This window comes from Falco punctatus (assembly GCF_963210335.1).
Source record: "Falco punctatus genome assembly, chromosome: 14".
Lineage (NCBI taxonomy): Eukaryota > Metazoa > Chordata > Aves > Falconiformes > Falconidae > Falco > Falco punctatus.
This window is the reverse complement of record NC_137594.1, coordinates 23,455,300-23,481,440: the sequence shown is the minus strand read 5'-3', so window position 1 is coordinate 23,481,440 and position 26,141 is coordinate 23,455,300. Positions and strand designations below refer to the sequence as shown.

The following is a 26,141-nucleotide window of genomic DNA, read 5'->3' as shown; positions in this document are numbered from 1 at the left end:
GGGCAGGGGGTGGTGGGGCTGGCAGGGGCTGGGTCTTCGGGGCAGGACCTCTGCGGTTCCTTCTCGGGAGAGGGAGGGATGTGGCTGGGGCTCAGCCCACAGCAGGGACACGAGTGTGCCAGTGCTCTGCGTGGTGCCAGCCTCTGGTAAGCCTGGCGCGGGGCTCACCAGTCTGGGTGAGCCGCAGTGGCCGGCGGCTCCTTCCAAGCGTGCCCCGGGCCCTGCTCCCCGCGGGGCTGGCCATGCTGCTGCGGTACCAGGTACCTCTTATCTCGGTAATGTCAGGAATGCACCGCGCCAGGGTTTTTTCCTCCACCATAAGCCAAGTGTGCCAGGAGTGGAGACCACGCACCCTGCCTGCCCTGCCTCATGCAGGCAGCTCTGCCCACCGGCACCTGGCTGGCTGCCCACCTGTGCTGGGCTCAAGCATCCCTGGGGCTCCCAGGGCATTGCTCCCACAGAGTGAGGTTTTGGTGTCCCCCTCCCTGAAGGGGGTTTGGGGCCCTGGCATGCTGCAGGGTGCCAGCCGTGGGGATGCAGGATGCTGCGGCAGACAGGCTGGCACTGGCAGGACCTGGCAGTGCCCGTGGCCGGCTGCTGGGCTGGTTGGCAGCAAGTGCCACGGCTGCGCGGTCTCTTGGTGCCAACTCATGTCTGCACTCACCCTGCCAGTGATGTGGCCTCGTGTTGCAGTGCATTGCAGTGGGTGTTTGGGGGAGAGCTGGGTCCCTCGGCTGGAGCACAGAGATGTGGTCCCGTTAGCAGCTGCTGTTGATGGCACTGCTCCCCGTGCCAGCACAGGAGGCTCAGGTGCCTTGGAGCATGACCCAGCGCAGCTGTAGGTGGCTGCAGGAGCCTCTGAGGTGCTTGGGCAAGTGGCTGGGGATTGCTCTGACTCCTGGGGAGTTGTGCTGGGGCACTGGTCCTCCACAGCACCCCCAGCATCCTTCTCCCCTGCCACATTTTCAGCATTCCTGCCCTGGGATGCTCTCAGCATCCTTTTCCCCAGTGCAGGCTCCTGCCTCGGTGACCCACTTTAGAGGACCCTGTGCCCCAGATGGCAACATGGGCTGGGGAAGGGTGGGCTGGCAGGGCTGTGCTCACCCTGTAGGAGCTGTGACCTGCCCCACACATGGAGAGCCCCATCTTTGGGGTGGTGGGTGCTTTCCCTATAGATGAGCCACTGTAGCGCCAAGCTGGGCAGCAAGCACAGGTGCCATGGGCCTTGCTCACTTGGTGGGGAGCAGATTAAAGAGCCCTGCAGAGAGTAATCTGCCCAGGCCCTGCAGGTCAGCTGGTCTTGCCAGGGATTACAGCTCCTTCTAATTAGCTTAATTGGGACAGTGTTGTCCTGGAAACTGGAGGGACTATCACCCAGATAACACCGAGGCGGTGGGACCCGCGCAAGAGCTGCTCCGTGGTCCTGAGCTGGGAACCCGATGGACCTGCTGCCTCCTGGCCCCGCTGGCACAGGGGTCATTGGCAGTGACTGGCTCTGACCCCGAGCGGCCCCAGCTCGTGCCTCGCCCGGCCATGGCTGTGGGGTGGCCAGGAGCACAGCACCAGGCAGATGCCCGCTGGCGGCCGAGCAGGTCTGTGCCACGCAGGGTCGGCTGGAGCCGGGCTCTGTTGCGCCGCGGAAGGAATGGGGATGGTGGTGGGACCCCCAGCAGCGCTTGCATCCCTGTGCCATCCCTGGTGCTGCTGAGGCCAGGGGCTTGCTGCCCGTCATGCTGGGGGCAGGAGGAAAGGCGGAGTAAGCCCCTGACGGTGTGGGGAGCTGGCTGTGGCCCCATCTGCCAGTGGGGGAAGCTGCGTGCCCCTGGAGCCCTGTCTGGCTTTCCGTGGCAGCGTGTGTGACTGCTGGGCACGAGCCCACACGGTGCCCGGCAGCTCCTGGCTCCCCAGCCCACAGCTTGGCTCTGGGGTCTGGCAGGGACAGAGGGGTTGAGCCAGCACCAGTGGTGACTGGGGTGAGATGGAGCATCCAGTACCTGGCTCCTGTACGCTGGGCTCCTCTGTGTGCCCCGCTGGCACTGCTGGGGTGTCGAGGCCAGCAGCCCCACAGCCCCTGCTCTTGCCTTCTGCTTTGGGCTGCCCTTGCCAAGCCCTGGCCAGGGCTGCAGCGATGCTCTCTGCAATGTGGGGTGGCAGCTGGGTCTTGGCCCCAAAACTCAGAAGTCTGCTCCATCCTGGCTGGCATCGACTGCACTGACTGTGGCAGGGACAGGCAGGTACTGGCAGCAGTGTCAGGACTCCTGGCACCGTCTCTGGCACTGCCAGGAGCAGTGGGCAGGGCTGTGGCCACCGTGGGGCTGGCCACGTGCTGCCTGTGTGGACTTTCCAGGGTCCGGCAGGGAATGGCTCGGCCTTTCCTTCCGCGACGCAGAGCTCCTGGCACAGGAGCCAGGACTTTCCAAAGTGCTTTGTTGTGTGTGGGTTTCCCTCCTGGTTGCTGGAGCGGGTGGATGCGAACGCAGAGACAGCAAAGGGCTGGGTGGCTGGGTCCAGCCCCGCGCCCTTCCTGCCCTGCAGTGGGGTGGCACGGGTGGCAGCCGGACATGGGACAAAGTGGGGCTCAGGAGGAGGTGGCCAGGCTGGGACACAGCGCAGGGTTTGCCACTGCCATGTCTGGGAAGGGCCATGGTAGGCACTGGGCATCAGCCCCTTCCTTTGGCTCCCACAGGAGCTGAGCTGGGACACGTCTGTCTGTCTGTCCCTGCTGAGTGCTCACTGTGTCCAGAGCCCTGCTCCACCCAGGGCAGGGCACCAGCAGCGTCCTGGGGGCAGCACAGGACCCGCGTCCCTGGTGCCACCAGGACTGTCCCTGGGCTGAGACGGAGGGAAGGCTCCCAGCCCATCATGGGTGCTGTAGCCACCCTGGTCCATGGGTGCCCTTCTTGGTCCTGATGGCAGCCCTGCCTGTGTGTTTCTCCACCCTGCTGCTGGTGACTCGCTTCTCTTGTGCCCCTCAGGGAGGCCCTCCAGGTCACACTCAACGATGTCCCTGTCTGTGCGCCCGCAGCGCCGAGTCCTCGTCACCAAGATCAATAGGAGCCAGTCCTTCGCTGGAGTGAATTCAACAGCCGACCGGCCCTTCAGGTAGGAGATGGGTGCTCGTGCTGCTTGCCACGAGGCATGGGGACAAGCTTGGGCATGGTGGTGGGACCTGCTGTGCATCTCAAGGCACCTTCCCAACCCGCTGTCCCAGCATGTCTTTCAGGGACCTTTGTGGTACCCAGGGGATGTTGGATGGGGGGGCTGCAGGTGGCATTGAGGCCAGATAGGAGACAGAACCCGCCACCCCCCCCTTCTGCTGTGCTGTGTCCCAGGCTGGGTGAGGACCTGGCAGCCCTGCAGCTCCTGCCACCCCACGTGGAGGGGGCAGGTGTAGCTCACCTTCATTCTTCAGCCAGCTCTTGAGAGCTTCTCTGTGACCACCTCTTGTTTAATGGGTGCGGTGGAGGAGCTGGGGTGGCTTTGAAGCATTGTGTCTCAATGGCCTCAACATCCTGCGGCAGCCTTTTGGGGTTTGAGTGCTGGTGTGAATCAGGGGTTCCTCTGGGTCATTTCAAACCTGTTGCTGAAAGGTTTTATTGGCTGCGTATCAGATGTGTTGCAAGGAGCAGCCATTCCCTACTCGTCCTTTTCAGCCACTGGCGATGTTGCAGTCCCATCATACCCTTCCTCCTGCTCTCTGCTGAACCTCATGTCAGTGAGAACCACCCCACACGCTGTGCATCCCTGCCACCCTCCTCCGCGCCACCCCTAGCTCCTGGCTGCACTCTCACAGGTGGTTCTTAGGACGTGGGCATGCTGTGGGTTTGGGTTGCGAGACTATGGCATTTGAATGCTTTTAATCCCTTTTCCTAGCACCCAGCTAGGCTCCTTACCTCCCAGTGCACCCACCAGTGCCAGGGGAGAGACATCTCTCAGCCAAATGGCTGGGGAAGGCAGCGCCAGGCTGCCTTGCCAGGTTGTAGACACTCACTGGGTGGGCACGAGCCCAGGCAGAGCCTCCCTGTGCTGGGAGCAGTCCTGCAGCCCTACTCGGCTCTCATCCCCAAGTCCTGTCCAGCCTCTGGGCCAAGGGACACTTTCCAGGCCACTGGCATATCGCTGGATCTAGGGGCTGCCATAGGGGCTTGCCTGGGGACAGGGAAGAGGGAGGGCTTTTGGATGCCCACAGCCAAGTGGCTCACGCTTGTGGGGGATGCCTCCAGGGACCACCCTGGAGGATGAGAATGAGGAGGGATGGTGGAAATCAAGCACTGACCCATCGCTGTAGCTCAGGAGGAGGTCAGGACATTCATTTCCCCCCACCAGCGATTCGGGGAAGTCTTTTGGCCACTCCTGCAATGAGTGGCATAGGATGGGAGGTCTGGCCCTGGGCTGGGAACTGAGGAGTGTCTCTGGGGCACTGGTGGTATGATGATGCCTTGGAAGGAGGAAGGGAAGAGCCGGTCTGAGTGGGGCGTTGCTCACTGGGCTGGGGAGCGACTCCCTTGCACAAGGCAGGAAGGGTGGTGTTTGGGTCCTGGGTTCTGGGTTGGCATCCCTTTGGGTCTGCCGGCGAGGTCCCTGAAGCGGTGGTGGGGCAACAGGTGGCCAGCAGCTCCATGCAGCAGGTTTGGTGACATCTGGAGAGGCGCAGAATCAGTGAGGATGTCCCTGCCCCATGTCACTGCACTCTGTGATGGGGTGACAGGGCTGCCTGTCCCCAGGGTGCTGTGGTGCTGCCACCCACTGGGATCCCTGCCTGTCCCTAGGAGCACGCGATAGCAGGCCAGCAAGCAGACGGTGGCATGTGTCACCCTGCCACAGTGCCCAGACCACAGGGAGCACCTCCGTGCCCCTGGCAGCCTGGGGTGCTGGGGATGGAGTAGGGCAGGGCCCTTTCAGAGGGTGGCCAGGGCTGGGGACGTCCCCGTGGGCACTCCAGGAATGCAGCCTGGCTCCAGCTGGTGCCAGCTCCATTTGCCTTTGCTCTCCTGACTGGCACCTGGGACCCCAGCCCTCTGCGGAGGCTGCCCTGTGGCCAGCCTCAGACCCTGCTGGGACGGGGTTACCTCCCTGCTCTTCTCCACTGCCAGCTTCACAGGTTCCTCCTTGTCCTTCCCATGGCTTTGGGGCAGCCGAACGCAGCTGGGGGGGCTGCAGGCGTGTGGTGCAGGCAGCGCTGCCCAGCCTCACGGCCCTGTCTCACCCAGCCCCGCTGGCCGGTTAAACTGGCTGCCGAGGAGTCTTGGGAGAGGCAGGCAGGTCTGGGCGGACCTGGCCTCCATCCCAGAGCTCCTTCTTGCCTCGAGACAGGGTGCCTGGCAGGCTGGGGCACCCAGGCAGACCCTGGTGCTATGTGCTGACCCCAGCTTCCCAGGGTTTGCCTGTTTCTTTCCCCAGGAATCTCTCACCCTTCACCCCCACTGTCTCCCGCAAGACTGGCTCCAGGGTCAGTAGGATGTTCTCAATGTCCCACAAATCCCCACCACCCAAGGTGCCTCAGCCCAACCGCCTCGACGAGGTGTACGAAGCTCTCAAGAAAGGTCTGACGTAAGTGCTGGGGCTCCCCATGGCCGGGTGGTTGGAGGCAGGGAGCCCCTGGGGGGCACAGGGACAGCTTGCCATGTGGGTCAGGGTTGGCAGCTCTCTGCTGTCACCAGGCAGGGACATGCCAGGTCTCCTGGGCGCAGTGCCTTGGGGTCCCGGAGCTGTGTGGGGTCCCACGTAGAGGCACACACGGGCTCCCTTGCCTGAGTGCTGGAGCGGCAGCTGGGGATGCGGGCCCAGATGTGCTGGGTTGGTGTGGGCTGTGGGTGGTGGGAGCCCTGGGCACGGTGTCCCAGCCTGACCCCCGTGCTGTGGTTGCCCCAGAGCCTACCTGGAGGTGCACCAGCTGGAACTGGAGAAGCTCAGCACCCAGATCCGTGAGTCCAAGAGGAATTCGCGCCTGGTGAGTGTCGCTTGGGAAGAGCCTTACTGGGAGCAGTGCTTTGGGCAGACGGCTGGGGTTGTGGGCATGGCTGGGGCAGCTTGTGGTCCATCTGTGTCCCAGGGCAGAGGCTGCTTGCTTCTGTGGGGACGTCAGGGGCCAGCCCAGGCTCTGGTGTTGGGCTGCACAGGGCTCCTGTCCTACTGTCATGCAGTCTCCAGCCCTGGCTGGACGCTGCATGTCTCCACCAACATGCTAAGGGTGGTGGATGCAATGTGCTGGGTCTCCTTGGGTGGGCAGAACTGGCTTTGTGCTGCGTCTTATCCCTCTTCTCTCTCCTCCAGGGCTTTCTCTACGATCTGGATAAGGTAAGCAGGAGGGTCGGTGCCCTGTCCCCCTTGTGTCCGCCTTCCTAGTGCCTGGGATGTGCTGCTGCCAGCCCTTCCCCACCTGCAGTGCCCTGCTGCCTGCCCCTCGTCCCCGGCACAGCAGAGTGCCCGTGGGGTGGGATCAGGGCTCTGTGGGCAGCATGGGTCCAGGCAGGGGATAAGCAGAGACAGGCAGGGGCTTGCAACCCACTTTGTGTCAACAAAAGCTCTTGTTGGTGAGTGCTGAGCCTGGGTTAGCTCTGAGGCTGGGAGAAGAGCACCCTGGAGCCCGGCGTGTCTCCTGGGAGACAGGGGAGGCTGGAGGATGCTGCAGCACATAGATGCAGGTGCAGCCTCTGCTCTGTTCAGTGCCAGCTGCCACCCTGCGCCTTCCAGGAGGGCTGGTGACCAGGACCCATCCCGGCCGCAGCACAGGCACACAGCAGGGCACATCCTGACCTGCAGCTCCTCTGCGGAGCGGTTGGGCTGCTGCTCACGCTGTCTCCTCTACTTTTCCAGCAAGTGAAGTCAATCGAGCGCTTTCTACGTCGCCTGGAGTTTCATGCTAGCAAGGTGAGAGCTGGGGACCAGGGTCATCTGGGGGCAACCTCAGTGCAGCGCTGGGATGGCTGTGCTGTCCCCTTGCTCTGCCTCTCACCGCAGTTCGGGCCCATCCTTGCAGATAGATGAACTCTACGAGGCTTATTGCATCCAGCGGCGGCTGCGTGATGGAGCCCACAACATGGTCAAGGCTTACAGCACGGGCTCCCCAGGCAGCCGGGAGGCACGCGAGAGCCTGGCTGAGGCCAGCAAGGGCTACAAGGAGTACACAGAGGTGAGGCAGTGGGCTGGGGTGGGCTGGCAGGGTGCTGGGTCCCATGGGTGGCTGCTAATAGGTGCTGTCCATCCATCTGTCCCCAGAATATGTGTCTGTTGGAGAATGAGCTGGAGAGCCAGCTGGGCGAGTTCCATGTCCGGATGAAAGGTAAGGAAGGCGTCCTGCTCCGTCCCTGGCCTGCTGCCTGCCTGCCTGCTGTCGCTGACCCCTCTGCCTTCTCTTGCAGGACTGGCAGGCTTTGCCCGGCTTTGTGCTGGTGACCAGTATGAGGTTGGTGGGACCATATGGGTTGGGATCTACTCTTCTCCTGCCCTTGCAGTCCGTGGGGTGCCTGGGGGGTGTAGGTGGGCGCTGGTGTGGAGGGCATGCTGCAGGGCGGTGGTGGGTGGCGTGGGTCCCTGGCTGTGCCTAGGAAAGTGCAGAGAGCACCCACCACCCTAGTGTTGTATCTCCCCCACACCCACATCTCTGCATCCCCAGATCTTCATGAAGTATGGGCGGCAGCGGTGGAAGCTGCGGGGGCGCATCGAGGTGAACAGCAAGCAGGTGTGGGACAGCGAGGAAATGGTTTTCTTGCCCCTCATCACTGAGTTCCTCTCCATCAAGGTATGGTGCAGAAGTGGGCAGGGATGGTGTGGGCCAGCTGCCACCCTGCATCCCGGCAGGGCTTCCCTCCAGGACCTCACCTAACCCTCACCCTCACCGGGGTGGGAGGAGGCTGTCTGGTGGTGCTGGTATCCAGGCACACAGCGTGATGCAGACATGGCATGGATAAGACAAAGTCACAGTCTTCATCTGTTCTTATCCCTCTCCTTCTGCAGGTGACAGAGCTGAAGAGCCTGGCCAACCACGTTGTGGTGGGCAATGTGTCCTGTGAGACCAAGGACCTCTTTGCGGCTCTGCCCCAGGTAGTGGCTGTGGACATCAACGACTTGGGCACCCTCAAACTCAGCCTGGAGGTGACCTGGAAGTGAGTGTCTTAGCAGGCATTGCCGGTAGCATGTGGCAGGGCTGGGGATGCCTGGTGTGGTGTGGCCAGAGGTGGCCTGCCCCAGGCTCTCCCGCATCCCAAAACGGGGCTGCAATTATGGAAAACCAGAGCTGGACCAGATGGGGTCCTGGTGTCCTGCTTGCTGCAGAGCAAGGCCAAGACTCCCCCCCAGGCTGGCACTCCCCCTCACCTCCCTGCTCTTCTCCCCAGCCCCTTCGACAAGGACGACCAGCCCTCAGCAGCCAGCACCGTCAACAAGGCCTCCACAGTGAACAAGAGGTTCTCCACCTACAACCAGAGCCCACCCGACACCCCGTCCCTGCGGGAACAGGCGTTCTACGTAAGTGCGGCGCCAGGCAGGAGTAACGTGGGAGGGGTGGCCCGTGGAGGGGTCGCGTGGGGACGTGCCCAGGCTGCATCCCAGAGGGTGGCATGGCTTGGGCACAGGGGTGCTGCGCAGCTCCTCTCCAGCCATCCGGCCATGGCTCCCCGGCACCGGCTCCTCCCGTGCTCACAGCTCCTCTTCTCTCTGCCCAAGAGGCCGGGGCGGGCGGCCGACAAGCACGGTTGGTCCTTGCTGGACATCTTTCGGGAGACACTCTTCAAGAAGCTGTCTCAGAGCTGCTCCTGCGGCGACGTCTCCTCGGCCGAGCTTGGGAGATGGCCGCAGCAGGGCCGTGTAAGTGTGAGGGCTGGAGCCGGCCAGTAGCTTAGCCCAGCAGTGTGGCCATCCTGCAGTAGCCGTAGCCGCTCCTTGTCTCCTGCTCACTAGCCCTCGCTGATGCCCAGAGGCCTGATCCTGCCAGGTGGGGGTCTGGCTAGCCCCGATGAGGCAGTCCCCCAGCTTGGTGAGCCTGGGTGGCAGAGCCTGGCTCCCTCTGGTCTGCATGCCCTCGTGCAAGAGGTGGGCACTAGTGAGTAGAAAGCTTGTCCATGTCCCTGCACTGGTGGCATTGGCATGGTGATGGTGATGGTGTGGCGCTAACAGGGTACTGATGTGGCACTGGGTCAGTGATGGTGACCCACTGGCATGGCACTGCCGTGATGGCCAGCGCTGCCTCCCGTGAGCTGGTGCTGGAGCTGTTGCCATCCTCGCAGCTGTAATGTGTTGGTGTCCTTGCCTCTACGTCGCACCCTGCAGTGCTGGGGCTGGGGCTGGCCACCGTGCTGGGGAGCCACTGGCACCCTGGGGCTCCAAGCTGTGTGTGGCTGGGCCTGGGGAGATGGACACCCCCCTGGTCTGGGTTGCAGAGCAGGGCTGGAAGAGGCAGCTGTGCTCTGCCAGATCCTCACTGCCCGTCCTGCTGGGCTGGCAGAGCCGGGGTGGTGTGGCAGCCTGTGCTGGTGGTCACAGCTGCCTTGGTGCCCCCCAGCTTGTCTGGCTCTGCTGCTGGGGAAGGGAAGGCAGCTGGAGGAGCAGGGGTGGCCAGGGGGCTTGTCTGACACCATTTTTCCCCCCTCCCCAGAACATGCTGCGGCGCCAGGAGGAGCTGGAGAATGGCACAGCCTGGTCCATCTCCTCAGAGTCCTCGGATGACTCCTCCAGCCCGCAGCTGTCCGGCAGCGCCCGCCATGCCGCACACAAGCCCATCGTGCAGCCCGAGGTGCAGGCGTCCGCCCCCGCCATCGAGATCTCCTTCTCCCAGCAGCCGGAGGAGGGGGCCGAGGGGGCCGCCAGCATCCCCCCTGCTGGGAGCCATCTGGAGGAGCTGGGCAACAGTAAGAAGGAGACGGTGGCCAACGGGCACATGCCCTACTCCCGGACTCTGAGCCACATCAGTGAGGCCAGCGTGGATGCCACAACGGAAGCCAAGGCTGCAGAGAGCCCCTGGGAGCTTGCACCCAGCCTGGAGGACCCAAGGATGGGCGAGCAGGATGCGGACCCCCTCCCTGGCGCCTCAGTGGCAGCTGCCATGGCAAGGCAGGACAGGGGTGCTGAGGCCAAGCCCCGCGCCTCCGTGGCGTGGGCTACCTCCTGTGAGGCGGAGGCCAGTGGGGCCGAGGTGCGGAGCCAGGTGCCAGCACAGGGTGGCTGCAGCACTGGCATCCCCTTGGCACTGGCACAAGCCTCCGTGGAGGAGAGCCCCGTCCCCACCATGCCACTGCCTGCCAGCGTCCCTGAGGTGCCACGGGGGAAGATGGTGGACTCAGGTCTGGAAGAGGCCATCAGCCTCCTGGGCTCGGCCCTGGATGACTATCGGGGGCAGTTCCCAGAGCTGCAGCCCCTTGAACGGGAGCTCAAGCGCCTGGAGGAGATGCTGCTGGTGAGGGGCTCCCAGCAGTGCCCAGGGCAGAGGGGGATGGGGCCATCCTGGCTGGCAGTGCCTGGGGACAAGGAAGATGGAACCATCCTGGCTGGCAGTGCCCAGGGATGCGGGTGGCAGGGCCATACCGGCTGGCAGTGCCTGGGGACATGGGGGATGGAGCCATCCCAGATGGCAGTGCCCAGGGATGCAGGTGGCAGGGCCATCCCAGCTGGCAGTGCCTGGGAACAAGGGGCCGGAGGCACTGCTGGCAGCACCCAGGGATGCGGGTGGCAGGGCTGTTTTGGCTGGCGAGCCGCGATCCGACCCCGTCGTGCCTTCCTCTGCAGCAGAAGCAGGGCGTCTTCCTCAGCCGGGCCTCCAGCATCAGCCTGACAGTGGAGCATGCGCTGGAGAGCTTCAGCTTCCTCAACACCTCCGACATGGAGGACTCGGAGGGCTCTGAGGAGGAGTCCCTCCAAGAGGAGAGGTGTGCAGTGGGGCCCACGGGATGGGGCGTGGGGCAGGATGCGCCCTGGGGCAGCGGGGACAGGGCTTGCCCAGCTCTGCCAGGGTGCCCAAGCACGTTCAAACCAGCCCATCACAGCCCAGGGCAGGTCTGGGTCAAGAAGCAGCAGGGTCTGGCCCTTCCCGTGGCATGGTGCCACCCTGCATCTTTCTATGGGGCTGGGCTGGCAGGCAGCCGCCGTGTCCCTGGGACCTCCTCCTTTGCCCAGTCCTGGTGCCATGATACTGCAGGTCCTCCAGGAGCTGCCTGGCGGGTGCGGAAGGGCCAGGTGCAGGTCTCCCTGCACTGACCCGCTGCCTCGGTCTCTCCCTGGCTCAGGAGGGCTGGCAGAGCCCGGCGTGGCAGCAGGGCCCCCAGTGCTGGCGAGATGGGGGCAGACGACACTGGCATGTGCAGTGGCTCCGAGGCCAGCACTGACCCCATGAGCACCGGCAACGAGTTCCTGGATAAAGCCCTGGTGCTTCACCTCAACAACTGCAACCGCCTGCTGCTGGTGAGGAAGGGGCTGGGGCATGGTGGCGGGAGACGTCCAGGGGTGGGAAGCCTTGGGGTGGGTTCTGGGTCCCTCGTTGAGGGGTCTCTTGCTGCAGCACAGAGGCTGTGCTGGGGCAGTGAGCTCTGTCCCTGAAGTCGCCGGTGTGGTTGTGCCTTTGCAGAAGCTGGGCACCTTTGGTCCCCTGCGGTGCCGGGAGATGTATGCCCTGGACAGGCTGCTGCAGGAGGCGCAGGTGCTGGAGATCGTCTGCCAGCTGACGGAGGAGCGAGCAGGAGCAGCTGGCTCTGCTGCCGAAGGTAAAGACATGTGGCCAAGGGGACCGTCCATGCCACCCCAGGGGCTGCATGGAGCCCGGTCTCCCCTCGAGCACGGCTGGGCGGCAAGGGGCCAGGCCAGCCAAAGGGCAGGAGCCACCTGCCCACTGCTGTGGCCCGGGGAAGCTTGACAGAACCTGTCTCCACAGTGGTGCAGTTCTCGACACGCAAGGAGGGTGTGCTGTCCCTTTGGGACCGCTGCGTGGAGCTGCCCAACATCTACACCTGCCCCGTGGAGCGGTTCCTGCAGGTGCTCAGCACCCAGTATGTAGCACCCATCAGTGAGCAGCACCCTGGTCTGGCTGACACGGGTGAGTGGGCACCTGGGCTGTGCAGGGACAGAGCTGCCAGCCTTGCTGGGTGACTGTGCGTGGGGGTCTATGGATGCTGGGAGCCCGTAGAGGGGTGGCTGACCCCAGCCCTTTCCCACAGTGTGTGTGAAACTGGTGGAGGATGTGCTGAATCGGCGGCTGCCCCGGCGGCCCGGCAGCGCCCAGGGTGAGCAGGTCACCATCTTCCAGTACTGGAGCCACTTTGAGTCACTTGGTGCCCTGGTGCTTGACACCCACATGATGGAGCTGGCAGAGGAAGGTGGGTCGTCGCCGCCCCCCAACCCTGGCACAGGGTGCCAGAGGGGAGGGTGGCCATAGGGGATTGCCCTGCAGCGCTGCCATGACCACCCTGGGGCATCAACCAGAGGCTCAGCCGTCCTGGAGGTGGGCAAGCAGGTCTGATCCAGTGCACTGCCCGCTCCTCTGCTGCCTTCCTGAGCACCCCGAGTCCTTGCTGTACGTCCCCAGCATCTTGGCTTGGGTAACCCGGCAGCTCCATGCATTGGCACCCCATATGGCACTGGTGCAGGGTGCGCGGGGACGGGTTCCTGATGGCAGCAGGGGCATCTGGATGATGCAGGCAGTGCTGCTGGGCTCCCTGCACCTTGGCTCAGCCGGCGGCTCCCCACAGCGCTGCTGGCACAGAACCTCAACTCGGACGACCAGGACGTGGTGCTGCGTGCCCTGAAGCGCATGCCCGAGGGCCGCCTGAAGAAGGAGGGACTGAAGGCGCTGAGCCTGCTCCTGGTGGAGGGCAACAGCAAGGTGGTGAGCGCCGTGTCAGCCCAGCTCCGCAGCTTGGCGGAAAACCCTCGCTTCCACCAACGGGTACGTGCTGGGCAGGTCAGGGATGAGGTGGGCTGGTGCCACAGCCCCCGAGGTGCTGCCCCCCGCTGCCGTGGGCAGCGGCACTGACCCCCCATCTCCCTCAGGCCCTCGTGTGCTACCTGGAGCAGCTGGAGGATGAGGAGGTGCAGACACGCGTGGCGGGGTGCGCAGCGCTGGGCTGCCTGAAGGTGAGAGGGATGTGGGGAGGAGGTGACAGATCTGTATCTTGTGGAGGAGTTGACGTGATTCTGGATGCACCTGCACAGCCTCCTGCTCCTAGGAGAGAGGAGCTGGGGATGCCCCCAGTGTGCTGGAGAAGCAGGAAGGGAAATGGGGAGGCAAGGGACAGGATGAGGGACTTCCCTGTGCGATGGGGCTGTGGCGCCCTGTGCTGCCATTCCCTGGGCTTTGTCCCTGCTGCCAGCCACGCTCAGCCCCCTTCTCCCTTCTGCAGGCCAAGGAGAGCATCGAGCAGCTGGTTTACCTGTGCCAAACTGACAAGGAGCCTGTGCGGGAGGCAGCCAAGCAGAGCCTGATGCTGTGTGGTGAGTGTTCCACTGCTGCCCTCGGCTCCCTCCCCAGCCATGGCATCCTGAGCGGCATCTCCTAGGGCCAGCAGCGCCCGTGGGACAAGGGGGTCCCAGGCTGGTCCCTGCCTACCCTGTGTACTCTGCCTCATCGTGCCCCAAGCTCTGCCAGGCAATAGAAGCTGGCAGCAGGCAGCAAGGGCCAGGCATCCTGTGTCCACAGAGCACTGAGCTGGGTTGTTATTTATTATTTGCTAGATGGCACTGAGAGAACCATCTGAGTGGGTTTCTAGGCCTCCAGAGCGCGGCAGCTGCTGCACAGGTTGGGACACGTGAGCCATCCTCCTCTCCCCGTCCCTGCTCCTGCCGCTTTGCTCACGAATGTCTCCGTCTTAGAGCCTGTCAGCCATGTCACGTTTTGGAGTCTGTGTCTTGGTTGTTCATAGAAGCTGCTGTCCCTGTGGCACCCTGGCACATGTAGATGCCTTGTGTCCCATGTCCCAGCAGACTGTCTATGTCACCATCTCTTGCTGGGGATGGCCACTGCTGTGGTGCCAGGCAAAGGTCTTGGAGCCAGCTTTGTAGCATGGATGTGTGCATCCCCTGTGTGTGCTCGGGGGTCCTGGGGAAGCCCTCAGGATCCCTGGGCCAGTGCATGCAGATGTGCACAGCTGTTTGAGACACTGGAGCTGGCGCAGCCCCAAGCCTGGGCCCCTTTGCTCCACGCCAGGCTCTCCGTGAGCTGGCGCTCCTGCAGCCCAAACGTGGGTGACCCCGGCCCCGTGTGGGCACGGGTAGAGCAGGCAGTTGAACAGGATCTGCAGCATCTGAATCAGGAGCTCTGGGGGCTTTTTGTGCCAGATCCCAGCTGGGACCTGCCCAGGGGTGTGCTGAGGAGGATGAGGGAAGTCTCTGCTCCCTGGCTGCAGCACGCAGGCTCAGCGCTGCCAGGCGTTAGCCGCGTCCACGGCCGGGGAAGGTGGCTGGGGATGGGCAGGGGCCAGAGCTGCTGCAGTGCAGTTCACTGACCACAGCGTGTACCTGCAGGGGAAGATGGTAAATCAGCTCACCGGCGGCTGGAGGAGACCCTGGACAGCCTCCCGAGGATCTTTGCCCCAGCCAGCATGGCCAGTACAGCTTTCTGAGATGCCACGCAAAGCCACCTGCCGCCCCCGGAGGGCAAGGGCACCGCTGGGCCGCCCGGGCACGGACCGGGGCCGGGCAGGGCCTGGCAGCTCCCACTCTCAGCAGCACACCGCAGTGTTACCCCCGCCATGGCCGCATGCTGCCTTACGGAGCACCGCACACCGCACCCCCTGCCCCTGGCCAGTGGCCCGCGGGGTGCCACGCACGCACCCAGCGCAGGGGGGCTGGCTGCACATCCCACCCTCTGATTGCTATTTGAAATACACGGGGAGCCCAGCCTTCCTGCCCTCCTCATTGGCCACAGCCTCGGGGACCGAGCGGCAGGGACACTACGGGATCTCTCTGCCTCCTCTTGCCTTCCTCCTGCTCGAGGGCACGTGCCCTGTCCTGGAAGGACCTGCACTTTGGAAACCATGCCGTTTCTTTCCAGGAGTTGCCTGGGCTGTGGGGACTGCTGCCCTTTGCCACCTGAAGTCCCCAGGACTTAAATAAAACAAAATATGAGATATTAATATATTCTGCTAGCGTTTCTTCTTTCCAGCTCCACGTGCTTCTGTCCGACCCCGGCTGTAGGGAGCATAGTGAGATGTGGCCCCGGCCTTTCCTGGTCTGTTGGCAAGCGCCTCGGAGGGCAGGGGCAGGAGGAGCAACAAAGGGATGGACAGACGGACGGACAGAAGCTGCCACCTTTTTTTTTTGTTTGTTTTATTTTTTATTTACAGATTTTTGCAGAAAAACAAAAGCAAAAAAAATCTTTTCTATGTCTCTATAAATCTATATATAATGTAATTACAGAGAACAACTAATTTTGATTTTAAACTAGAAATAAAAACAAAACTTTAATGAGTGATGGTGTCACTGTGCAGGTGTTTCTTTGGCCCCACGGCCCAGGGGCAGGGTAAGCAAGCTGGGATCAGCGCAGCAGGCTGGAGGGTGGCAGCGGGGCATAACTGCGATTTCTGGCATCGCCCTGCCCTGCATCTCAGCCACCAGCAAGCTCCAGCCTGGGCCAGCACGTGGGGCTGCTGGGTGCCTCTCGCAGCCAGGTGTGCTGGAGACCCAGCAGAAGGTACAGAAGCCTTGGCCCTCCTGGCATGGCACAACCAGGGCAGAGGATCACCCTGGCCATGCATGGAACTGCGCAGTCCCACAGCACCCTCACTGTCCTGCCTTGCAGGGGTGCCATCACTGTGGCAATTTGAATGCCATTTCCAGTGTTGTCCTTATAAACGTGCAGATGAATGCTTCTGGACTGAGGGACAAAGCTGGGCTTAGCTGGGTGTTTCTCAGGTGCTTGGACAGCTGAGGATCAGCACTGCTCCCACGGTGGCCTTTGGTTTCACCAAAAGGGGAGCAGGTTTCTCCTTTTTGGCAGTGGAAGGAGTTTCCACCTTCCCTGAGCTTTGCAAGAGTTGCCGAGATGTTGCCAAAATTTGGCTGCTGGGCATGGGAAGTGTCACCCAAGGTGGCTGTGTTGAAGCTGTACAATGGAGATGCCCAGCCCTAGCTTCTACTGTCTTCTGTACCTGTGGTGGAAACGCAGCTGAACTGCTTTTTCAGACCTGTTCCCATAAGTATTTGGCACCTCTTGGTGCAGGTCTCATCAGTGAGCCACAATGGATCGAAGATTCACAGAATAGTTGCGATGGGAAGGGACCTTTGGAAATGCTCATGTACTCCCTGCTGCTCAAAGCAGGGTCAGCTAGACCTTGGGTCCACATCTGGTTGGGTTTGAGCATCTCTGAGGATGGAGATGTCAGAACCACTCTGGCAAGCCCATGCCAGTGCTTGACCATCCTTACGGAAAAAGCTTTTCTGGAGTTTTAACTCGAATCTCTGTACTTCAGTTTCAATTTGGTGTTTGGTCTTTCACTGGGCACCACTGAGGAGCATCCGCCTTCTTTAGCCCCACCAGGTATTAATACACATGGAGAAGAACCCCCCATGCTGGGCCAGCCTTCATTTTTTCTAAGCTAAACATCCCCAGCTCTCTCAGTCTCTTCTTATAGGACAGCTGCTCCAATCCCTTAATCATCTTAGTGGCCCTTATGATCCTGGGAGGGGAGTAGGTTAGAGTAGCAAAGATGCCCCGGATGGCAGCAGAAGGGACCCCTGTGGCACTGCCTGCCACCCACCAGAGCAGGCAGTGGTTGCAGGGGCACTGCCAGCATGGGTAGAGCTGGAGATTTACAGCCCCCAGGCCAAGAAGCAAGTCCATCAGTGCTTCCCAGGGTTTCTACGCAAGTGCCAGTAGGTTACAGCCTCCACGTCCTTCTTCCTCACCAGAGCAAAGCTTTTTGGGCTGGCTCAGGCAGAATGCCACATGCAGCTGGACACACAGGGCAGGGCCATGCTGCAGCCCCACACGAATGCTGCAGAGTGCGTCATGGTACATACACAGGGTGTCCCAGGTGGGACACTACCTCAGCGTAACCCCTTTTGGGTGCAGATTTACCTGGGATGGCGGCAAGGGGGTAACCAGGAGCCACTTTGCTGTATCACTGCTCACTTAGCCTTCTTTCACCTACCTTGGGAACTGGACAAACCACAGGGGGGAAGAACAGTGTTTCTCCCAAAGTGCTGCATTGCACCGCCAGCTGCAGGCAGCAGGAGATGTGGGATATGGGTCCCAGCTGGCATGTGCAACCGTGGACAAGAGCACCCAAGTGGTGGAAAGTGGCTCAGCCATCTTAGATGTTTTGGTTTGTTTTTCCCCTGAGTAACCCCTGCAAATAAAGCCAGCCCAGTGCTCCAGCAGCCAGAGCCACAAAGTCAATTCACTCACCTGCGTGTGAGTCCTCCTTGCCCTGCCGAAACCCAGCCCCGTCCCTGCAGTGCAGCACCACCTGCCAGGATAAGTTACACCTTGGCTGTAGCGAGACTGGAGCAGGAAAGCAGCCTTCCGTCAGGGCAGGCAGGGAGCTGCAGGTCAGGACAAAATGACTCTGCTCCTGGAACTGCAAAGAATAACCTCATTATTTATGTGGTTTTAAGAACATCTAGGGAAAACATCCCAAGGAGATTAATTTAGGAATCTGTTGCCCAACGCCTTGTCTTAATGGGTCTATGCCAGCACTGCCAAAGACCTCTGCCCCATGGACACTGCCAGGTCACCTGGAATTGCAGGACTGCCATTTTAACTGGAATAAAGTTAAAAAAATAAATTTTGATTTTTGGACAGCACTCACTGAAGTTTGCATCCTGCTTAGGTTTGGGGTGGGTTTTTTTGGGTGTGTGTGGGTTTTTTGGTATTTTTTTTTAGGGTTGGGGAGGAGTAGAACAACCATTACAAGAGCCAGCCGTTTGAAAGGAGGCAGGGAACTCAACTTTTCCTTCCAGGATTTAACATCTCCTCCAGCCCTTGTGCAGGAACTGCAGCACTCCATGAGGTGAGCTCCCTGGGAGCCACTCTCACAGCACATGGGGACAGACACAGCACCGCAGAGCTCGTTTTGCAGCAACGTGCTTGCTATTTCAAAGGAGACCATGTGCCAGCACCACATTTGTCAGCCAAATCTGTGTCAGCGCTTGAAACATCTCCCTCTCGTATGGACGTGCTCGTGCTCAGCAGCTACTTGCTTTTCTTGCAGGAGCTGCAGCCCGTGGGAGGGTGTCTCTGTCACAGTTACATTACCCATGTGCTCCGGCTTTGAAAAGACATTCCTTTTCCCCATTTACTGCTGTTTTGCTTTTAGTTAAATGCATGCATATGGATTCTGGAGCAGTCTTTGGTATCGGTTTTTACCTGCTGGTCTCAGGGTAGTATCCTGAGGAGCCCCTGCAGATCATCAGCACAAAATAACCAATCAGTTTATCATACCCTTCTCTTGGATGGCATCGGGGCTGGTGCAGGCTGTGACACCAAGAGCACCCACCAGCCAGAATGACCCCAAGCAGGTGCTGCCACTTTGGAGCACCACAAGCTCTGATCAGCCCTCATGAAATGACTTAAACCTGGATGTCACGCCATTTTTAGGGGGCTTTAGTTTGGGAATCTCCGGTGTGAGCCGCCACAGCGTTGGACCTCTCACCTTATCCCAGGCTTGTACAAAATCATGTTTCCAAGGCATTCACCAGGGCACTTAGAAATGATTCAAACAGCTAAGCAGTCTGCATTGAACCACAGCAAAGCAACAACATCCTCATCATCATTGACATGTTCTTCACAGGGCTGTCAGGCACATACATATGGGCTTGTTCTCCAAGGACCACTCCTAAGGTGACAGCTGGGGCCTCATTTCACACAGAGACCAAAGCGTGCTCCAGGCAGCCTCCAAAACTTCATTTAATGCTGGCTCTCAAACTCCACTACTGCCTGAGTGAGGAGAGCGGTGGCGACTCCTGAGGGCTTGTACAGTGTGAGGCTGATGGAAGGACAGAGCTAGGAGGAGCAGGGAACGAGGCAGGTGAGCTCACTCAGGGCCTCAGCAAGGTGGCCAGGAGCTCCTTGGCTTTGGTTCTTGCCATTCTGCTCACAGGCAAGGTGTCTCTGGGAGAGACCTCACTCAGGCAACTTTTCTAGGAGCATCTGCTTCTGGGTGGCTAATTTGGACAGGCTTGGAGGCTGATTTTCAGGAGCATCCACAATTAGGACTGAAGCTGAGGGCTTGAATCCTCTGCAAATCAGCTTGAAAGCATCTCCAAGTGAGGAACCCAAGATCAATATGTCAGGGGGGGCACTTCTGGCTGAAGTCCAGGAATGGGTGCTTGCCGGAACAACTTCTGTTTCCTAAGCAGTGACACTCCGACTATCAAAGACAAGTGACCGTTTGCCACAGGATGGCTACAAACAAAAGGCAGAGCACTCATTTACCCCCAGCCCTGGATGCATATTTGAAGGAACATAAGAAGCAATTTTACATAAAGCCAGTGCTCCTCTCCATTTTGATTTGTGCCTGAACTAAGTTTTTAGCTTAAGGCAGGATTCACAGCTACACATGAAATATATGTCATTCTCCCCAAAATTACAGCATGAGAATTGATGGGTTGGCAGCTTAGAATATATGGAAATTATTTTTTTTTTAAAAAATCACACCACAGAATCTCATTTCCCCAGAAATGTTCTCAGCAGATTCTTCATGCCATACTGAATTAATTTTCTTTTACAGCAACCCACCTAGTGGACAAAGGGAAGGCAACGGACCTGAGACTTTCTGGATTTTAGCAGTTTTTCATAGTCCAACAGCAGTTGGACTCAAAGACCCTCGTGGGTTCCTTCCAGCTCAGCATATTCTGTTCCTATGATTCCAATTTCTCAGGCAATGAAGACCCCAGAGGTCATGGTTGTGGGCTACACACTGTCACTTCTCTAATTAATGGTCACTTTTGCCATTGCTTTGTAACTAATATTTTCTCCTTCAGCCAAGGCTGAAGACACAAAGCTACATCCTTGTGACTCAACACAGCTGGTCCCCCCTGGCTGCTTGGTGAGCTACAGTTCCCTCCCTGTAAGGAATTAATGGACTCAGCCTGGTGTCATAATCATCAGCAGGCAAATTGGACTCGGTTGTCAACAGCCCCGAAAGGAGTATCGGCGCCCACAATGCAGCCCCACAGCACTGCCCCCAGTGCTCTGCTTCTTTGCAAGGACTGGGAGAGCTTAGGCAGGAGAAACCCGTAAAGCAGCGTCAGGGCCCTTCTCACTCACCACCTCTCAGCCCACCCCCTCATCATGGAGCAGCAGCCTGCTAGACCCTTCTCTTCTCCATGACACGGTTCAGCAATACACAAGCATTATTCAGACCAGTATTTGAAGCCATAGTTTATGCATGTTAACATATGCTACATTTGTCTGATGGTTTTGTTGCTTGCTAAGCAGGTTGGGGTTAAGCCCAGGCAGTCAAACAGCTTTTACTCTGCCCTGCAGTGATATCTCAAGAGGCAAAAAATTGAGGAAAGATTTTTAACATCAGTTTCTACTGTAACAGCCTTACAACTCTTTTAGTCCTATCAGCACAGGTTTGTGTTGAAGTCTCTCTATACATTTAGTCTTCTCTCTGAATTCCTGGCCTTATTGTCTACCAGGGACTGATGGAGGAGTAAAAAGGAGCAAAACTTGCACCTTCCTTCCAACGTATATAGGTTTTGAACTATTAATATTTTAACCCATTACTCTGGCTCTATTTCACATGTTTTTATGGAAAGAAAATACAAAGGGGATGCAGCATGAGCTCATAGAATTCTCCCCTCAGCTTGCCTGTCAATCAGCTATGGGTCTGCAGCAATGTTACTGAAGATGAAAAAGTATGCTAAACCCAGAAGATTCAGCAACACAGGGAACTGCAGAAAATTAAAGACATGCAATCCCCTGTGCTTTCGCATACAAATTTGCCTATCTTGCTATGAACGCTGTGGCCGTTTCCACCTTTTTGGTGGTGGAGGGGGAAAGGTGCAGACAACAAACGCAGCACATCCAGCTTCTGATGGACAGGACCTGACCTCGTTAATTCCCCTAGAAGCTCCCTGCAAAATACCTGGCACCACATTCACAATTCCTGCAGCACTGAAGCTAACTCGAGCAGTTTGTCCCACTTGATTACAAGCTTGGCAAGTCCCAAGGTCCTTTAAAACCACCAGGCAAATACCGTCTAAATCCAGTAATCTGTTGGTATTTATACAATTGCACTGCAACCTCCTGGCGATTAATTCATAGCAGTATTGACCCCTCTTCCAAGAAAAGGCGAGAGGAAAAGACTGTCCTTCTAAGAAAAGCGTCAGCCTTTGAGCCAGCGACCCCCTCCTCAGAACGGCGGGGGGGCACCTGTTTCAGCGTGGGTTTTTGCCGCGGGTCTCCCCCGGAGCCGAGGCACAACCTCCTACTCGGGTGGGCCTCGGGGTTCCTCCTGAGGGGCTGCCTCAGCTTACGCGAGGGCTGGGAGAGGCGCGCAGGGCCGCGGGCGCTCGACGCTGCCTGCCTGTCGGGCCGCCGGAAACACCGGACCCTCGCGCTCGCAGCGGCCAGGGCACCGGGGGCCGGCAGAGGGGCGCAGCAGCCAGCAAGGCTCGATAGGGCCCGGCCCGGCCCAGCCCAGCCCAGCCCAGCCCGGCGCGGCGCGGCCAGCCGCCCGCCAACGACGCGTGACGCAGCGACGCACGCACAGGCGCACGCCGGCTGACGCCGCGGGCCCTCGCGTTTGAAGTTGGCGCGCGACGCGCACCCCCCCCGGCCCCGCCCCGCCGCTCCCAGCCTGCCCCGCGCGCCCGCTTCCCCGCGCGCCCTCCCTCCCTCCTCCCACCCCTCCCCGCTCCGGCCGCCGGCCGCGGCAGCCGCGCTGGCGCAAGCGCACTCCGCCCGCCCGCCGCCATTTTGTGTCCGAAGCGACTGTGGAGCGATTAAACCGCGGGCTGGTGCTGGGCGCTAGCGGCGGCCGCGGCGGGGCGTGCGGGGCGCGGCGGCTCCGCGGGGCCCGTGGGCGGTGCGGGGCGGCGGCGGGGCCCGGCGGCCGGAGCGAGCTCGCTGGGGTGCGGGCGCAGGTAAGCGGTGGCGGGGGGTTTGCAGTCGCTTTCTCCGGCCTCTAGGTGTCACGATGGGGCTCCGGTTCGGCTGGGGCCCCGCAGCGGCCGCCGCCGGGGAAGCAGGGGGCTTTGTCTCCCTCTATCGTCCCCAGCGCGGCCGGCGCCTGCCTGCCACCGCCGCCATTCCCCACAGCGCGGCGCTGGGCTGCGGGCCCGCCCGGGCCTCCCTTCCCGCCGTCCCCGCCCGGCCGAGCCGGCGGCCGCGACTCCATTTTCTTTCCTTTGTCTCCTCCGCCCCGCCACCGGGGCTGATTACCGCCCCCTCCCCTCCCTGCCAGTCGCCGGGCTCCCCCCCCCCCCCCCCTTCCCTTCCCTTCCCTTCCCCTCCCGTCCCTTCCTCCTCCCTTCCCCCACCTTCCCCACCCCGCCGAGTCGGGTCGGGCTCGCTCCCCACCCGCCCCGCCGCCGCTTCCCCCCCCCCCCCCCCCCCCCCCCCGCCTCCGCCGCCTTCGCGCGAACCTCTGCGGGCCTCGGCCCGGCGCCCTCCGCCCGCTGCCCGTGGCCTCCCTTGGTGTCCGGCCGGCTCCTGCCCGCGGGGCGCTGGCGGCGGCGGCGGCTGCGTGTCCCGCTCCTGCCGGCCGCCGCCTCGCTGCGCTGCGTGTGCTGCGGAGTGAGAGGCGCTGCGAGGCGCAGAGCGGGACTCGAGCTCCCTCTGCAAGGCAGGCTGAGCAGCGCCATGCAGCACCGGGGCGCGGGCACGGCTGGGGGGCGCCCGCTCTCGCCGCGCTGCCCGGCCGCCACCCCCCACCCCCCCTCGCCTCCCGCTCCGCTCCTGGGGAGCGGGTGTCCCGCCGCCCCCCCCCCTCCCCGGGTCCCCGCGGGGCTTCAGGCCCCTCGGCGGCGCGGCCGGGAGCGGGGTGCAGCCGGGCACCCACCGACCCGGTGACAAGTTGTGTCGCTTGCTTCGCCTTGGCCCGGGCACCCGGTGCCTGCCGGGGGACCCAGCCCGAAAGCCCGTCGCAAGCCCCGGTTTTATCCCGGTTTTATCCCTTTTTCTTGCATGGGGCTGTTCTGTGGCCAGCCGGACGGGGAGGCACAAAATCCGGTTCTTTTTGTGATGCAGGAGAGGAGATCGCACATATTCTGTGTCTAGACAATTTGCTTTTTGTTCTCAACGTCAACTTTAAATTTCTTACAGTAAATGTCTTGACGCGGTACCAGATTCGGCCTTGCTGTTGCTTTGTGAGATGACTTTGATGCAGGAAGGGGTTTTGTTATGTTGTATGCATCCTTTTCTGCTCGGTGTAATCCTTAGAGCTTGCATGTTGGTGAGAATGAGCTCGCTTTTCTGTTTGTGACTACCTTTTTTTGTTTTGTATTTCACGCAGCTTTCCCCCTCTTCAGTAAATGCACGGCAGTTCCTCACCTCCTGCCAGTTACTGAATTTTGGTAATACACTCCAGAGGTGGTGTTAGAAGTACCTGAAATACTGTTTACCACTTCCAGCATACGTGTGTTTTGTTTCAGTGCAGGAAGTGTGTAAATATTTTCTCAAGTTCTCTGGTTCATTCTGCTTCTGCAGAGCCTGTTGAATTTGCAAAGGAGTCTGTTGGGTATAAGACACAGCTCTGTATTGTATTCAAGCTGTGGTTCTTACTTGAGCCGTACCGAACATTTCACTTGAGTATGGAAGATAGCATTAGAACTGAAGCAAGGAAAGGAGCAGTTTTAGCATAAAAGCAAGCCTTGCTTTGCCCTCATTTTAGGTTGATACATGTTTTTTTTTACTTCCATCTTGCTTTTCTTCTGGATGTATAGAGCTAGCTCAGTTTTAATGTCCTCTCTACTTACACTATACATGAGAGAGGTTATTAGGATGAACAGAATGGCTTCATTAACGCTCTTGAAACTTTGTGGGATATTTTGGAGGAGCAGTGTTAGAACAGAAGGTGTGAAACTTGAGGCTCCCATAGCCTCAAGTGGCCCTGCAAACTGAGGTAGTACAGCGAGTCTCATCCAGTTTGGACAGAGCTTGGGAAACTGCCACTACGGCGTTAAGCTTTCTGGCAACTTGTGCCTGCAGCGTTATTGAGGGAAAAAAGCTATTTCAAGAACTGCTTTTCATATTAGCGGGCTTATCTAGAATATGACTCGTAGCTAATTTGTGTGTATCACTACCCGCTCTTACAGCTGCAGGTTGATACCTGCCAGACCCATGTTACTCAGCACTAACCTGAAAAAAATAAATATACATGATTACTGACTTGCTTAGGAATTTCTGCAGGGAGCCTACTCCGGAACGTAATTTCTTCTTTTCCTTTTAGTACTGCATGTTGAAGAACAACTGCTTTTTCTGATTTTTTGGAGGTCGGGTGTTGATCATTATTAGGCTTATCTGCTCTCTCAGAAGAGCCGGCCTGTTCGTTGCGCTATTCCTCATGCTTTGGCAGATTCTTCATCACTCGTAATGGCAAGCTGTGTTGAGTTCTGACCTCTGGAGAGCTCTTCCTGCTCTGATGGGCTTTTTTGTACATTAGCTATTTCAGATGTATTATATATATTGATTCTGTTTACATAAAAGCTCTGCGATTCACTCATCCTGGCAACTCTTGCTTCTCTCACCTCTTCTTTACCAGAGAGGGAATGCTTGAGGGAGTATTAGAGCATTGGGATCACAAATGCTGCATCTTCCTGTGCTTGTATGTGCTTGAGAAATATGTGCCATAAGGAACAGCCGCTGCTGCTACCCGACCACATGAAGGCACGCACATACTGGCTGAAGTGCTGGTCATCAGCTTCCACACTGGAGCTGAGAGAAACCAAAGCCTTGACTCAGTGGTTGTTCTGTTTGTGTTAACTCACTGAACTGTACTGATTTGTTTTCTTAACTTTAAACCTCTCCATCCATTTGGCTCTAGTTCAGATGCCCAGTTAAGTCTGTCTTGTACTAAACCTTGATGTTTTAATACAGTATCAAGCTCTACTGCTCTGCAGTGCTACGTGGTCTTAGAGATGCATACAGTTCCAGAAAACTTCGGGGTTTTTTTCTTCAAAGGTTATACCTACTGATCATAAAAGCAGTCCAGAACACGGCTTTTGTTCTGTCATATTTTTTTGCTGAAATTTAGAAAGAATCTCTGTCCTGTCTTGGGTACGGTAATGGAAGATGTTGCTTTTTTTTTTGTACTGTGGGCTATTTGAATTGTGTTTAACAGACCCTGTTTTCCTGCTCCTCCTGCTTATCAGTGATGATCTGTCGTTCTTCAGGAATTAAGTGAGATATGCTTATTTTAGACATATTTAATGTGAAAACTAACCAACACCTGCTCAGCTGAGTGATCTCAGTATTTTCTGATTAACAAAAATAACCTTGAAAGGAAGAGTACAATGAACATGAGGTGGGTAGGGAGTTTTATATTTCAGGTCGTATTAACATGCAGGTAACTATACACTGACCAACTTGGTTTTGCTGTCTAATATAAATGAAAGCTAAAGTGAAGTTTCCCCTCATTTAGTATTATAAATATTTGGAAACTATCAAATCTTAACGTCTTTTCAATATGGTTCTTAACAGGTGAAAATACAGAAGTAGTGCAGAAACAGCTCTCAAGAACGGGGCAGGTAATGTGTGTTGCTTAGGGGAGATCTGTGGTAGAACGAATGGATTCCTGAAGAGCTGTTCTTTAACTATCCCTATGTCATATTGTGAGTCATAGATGTTTACAGTTGCATTTCTTATGTAAAGGTTTGGTTTTAGAGACCTTCAGTTCCAGCCTTTGTGCTCTTTGCTGTCAGCTACCTGAGGATTTTGGGGTGCTGTATGAAGTTGATATTAAGAGGCGAGGCCAGGTATGTTTAAAAGCAGTGAAAAGCAGAAGTAGTGCAGTGACCAGTTAGGAGATGCTGACCAGTTAACATAGAGGAGGGCTGATGTACTGGTAGCAGTGCAGCAAGCTGTGCTGCAGGGTGTTTTCTTCACAGCCTGTGGTTCAGGTAGTGTGCCCGAATACATACTGTTTTGTCAGTCAGCTGTCGGTGTAGTCTTATATTTCTGCCATAGCAACAAACTCATGAAGTTTCTAAAGCTTCATGGGTTTCAATGGAGAGCTTCACTGAAATGGTAAGAGACTGTGAACTAAGTTCAG

At 58.8% G+C, this 26,141-nt stretch overlaps 2 protein-coding genes and 1 long non-coding RNA gene across 29 annotated transcripts in view; 2 read left to right on the top strand and 1 right to left on the bottom strand.

Moving 5' to 3' along the window:
* Nucleotides 1–15,388, top strand: part of RIPOR1 (RHO family interacting cell polarization regulator 1) — a 36,850-nt gene extending 21,462 nt beyond the window's left edge. For 4 of the 6 annotated variants that reach the window (XM_080364914.1, XM_080364911.1, XM_080364913.1 and 1 more), the window contains exons 2-22: nucleotides 2,976–3,102; nucleotides 5,401–5,550; nucleotides 5,872–5,950; nucleotides 6,274–6,297; nucleotides 6,817–6,870; nucleotides 6,980–7,132; nucleotides 7,219–7,282; nucleotides 7,362–7,405; nucleotides 7,616–7,741; nucleotides 7,957–8,105; nucleotides 8,337–8,466; nucleotides 9,593–10,390; nucleotides 10,720–10,859; nucleotides 11,217–11,391; nucleotides 11,555–11,690; nucleotides 11,858–12,019; nucleotides 12,141–12,299; nucleotides 12,672–12,868; nucleotides 12,973–13,056; nucleotides 13,323–13,413; nucleotides 14,443–15,388. In XM_080364914.1, coding sequence (XP_080221040.1) covers nucleotides 3,002–3,102; nucleotides 5,401–5,550; nucleotides 5,872–5,950; nucleotides 6,274–6,297; nucleotides 6,817–6,870; nucleotides 6,980–7,132; nucleotides 7,219–7,282; nucleotides 7,362–7,405; nucleotides 7,616–7,741; nucleotides 7,957–8,105; nucleotides 8,337–8,466; nucleotides 9,593–10,390; nucleotides 10,720–10,859; nucleotides 11,217–11,391; nucleotides 11,555–11,690; nucleotides 11,858–12,019; nucleotides 12,141–12,299; nucleotides 12,672–12,868; nucleotides 12,973–13,056; nucleotides 13,323–13,413; nucleotides 14,443–14,540 — 3,114 coding nt within the window. In that variant the 5' untranslated portion in view covers nucleotides 2,976–3,001 and the 3' untranslated portion in view covers nucleotides 14,541–15,388. Of the gene's footprint in view, nucleotides 1–7; nucleotides 1,593–2,975; nucleotides 3,103–5,400; nucleotides 5,551–5,871; nucleotides 5,951–6,273; nucleotides 6,298–6,816; nucleotides 6,871–6,979; nucleotides 7,133–7,218; nucleotides 7,283–7,361; nucleotides 7,406–7,615; nucleotides 7,742–7,956; nucleotides 8,106–8,336; nucleotides 8,467–9,592; nucleotides 10,391–10,719; nucleotides 10,860–11,216; nucleotides 11,392–11,554; nucleotides 11,691–11,857; nucleotides 12,020–12,140; nucleotides 12,300–12,671; nucleotides 12,869–12,972; nucleotides 13,057–13,322; nucleotides 13,414–13,653; nucleotides 13,718–14,442 lie in introns of those variants that run through there. The other 2 variants (XM_080364910.1, XM_080364912.1) reach the window with 2 other exon arrangements.
* A 139-nt stretch (nucleotides 15,389–15,527) lies between these two features.
* Nucleotides 15,528–25,564, bottom strand: LOC308053573. The gene is made up of 3 exons (XR_013923667.1): nucleotides 22,516–25,564; nucleotides 17,327–17,498; nucleotides 15,528–16,067 (listed from the first exon to the last, which is right to left on the bottom strand). It is a non-coding gene; the product is annotated as an uncharacterized lncRNA (long non-coding RNA).
* The window catches only part of CTCF (CCCTC-binding factor), a 36,707-nt gene continuing 32,357 nt past the window's right edge, over nucleotides 21,792–26,141 (top strand). For 16 of the 22 annotated variants that reach the window (XM_080364934.1, XM_080364929.1, XM_080364946.1 and 13 more), the window contains exon 1: nucleotides 21,860–22,014. The gene's annotated coding sequence lies outside the window, so the exon portion shown is untranslated. Of the gene's footprint in view, nucleotides 22,015–26,141 lie in introns of all 22 variants that reach the window. The other 6 variants (XM_080364935.1, XM_080364928.1, XM_080364923.1 and 3 more) reach the window with 3 other exon arrangements.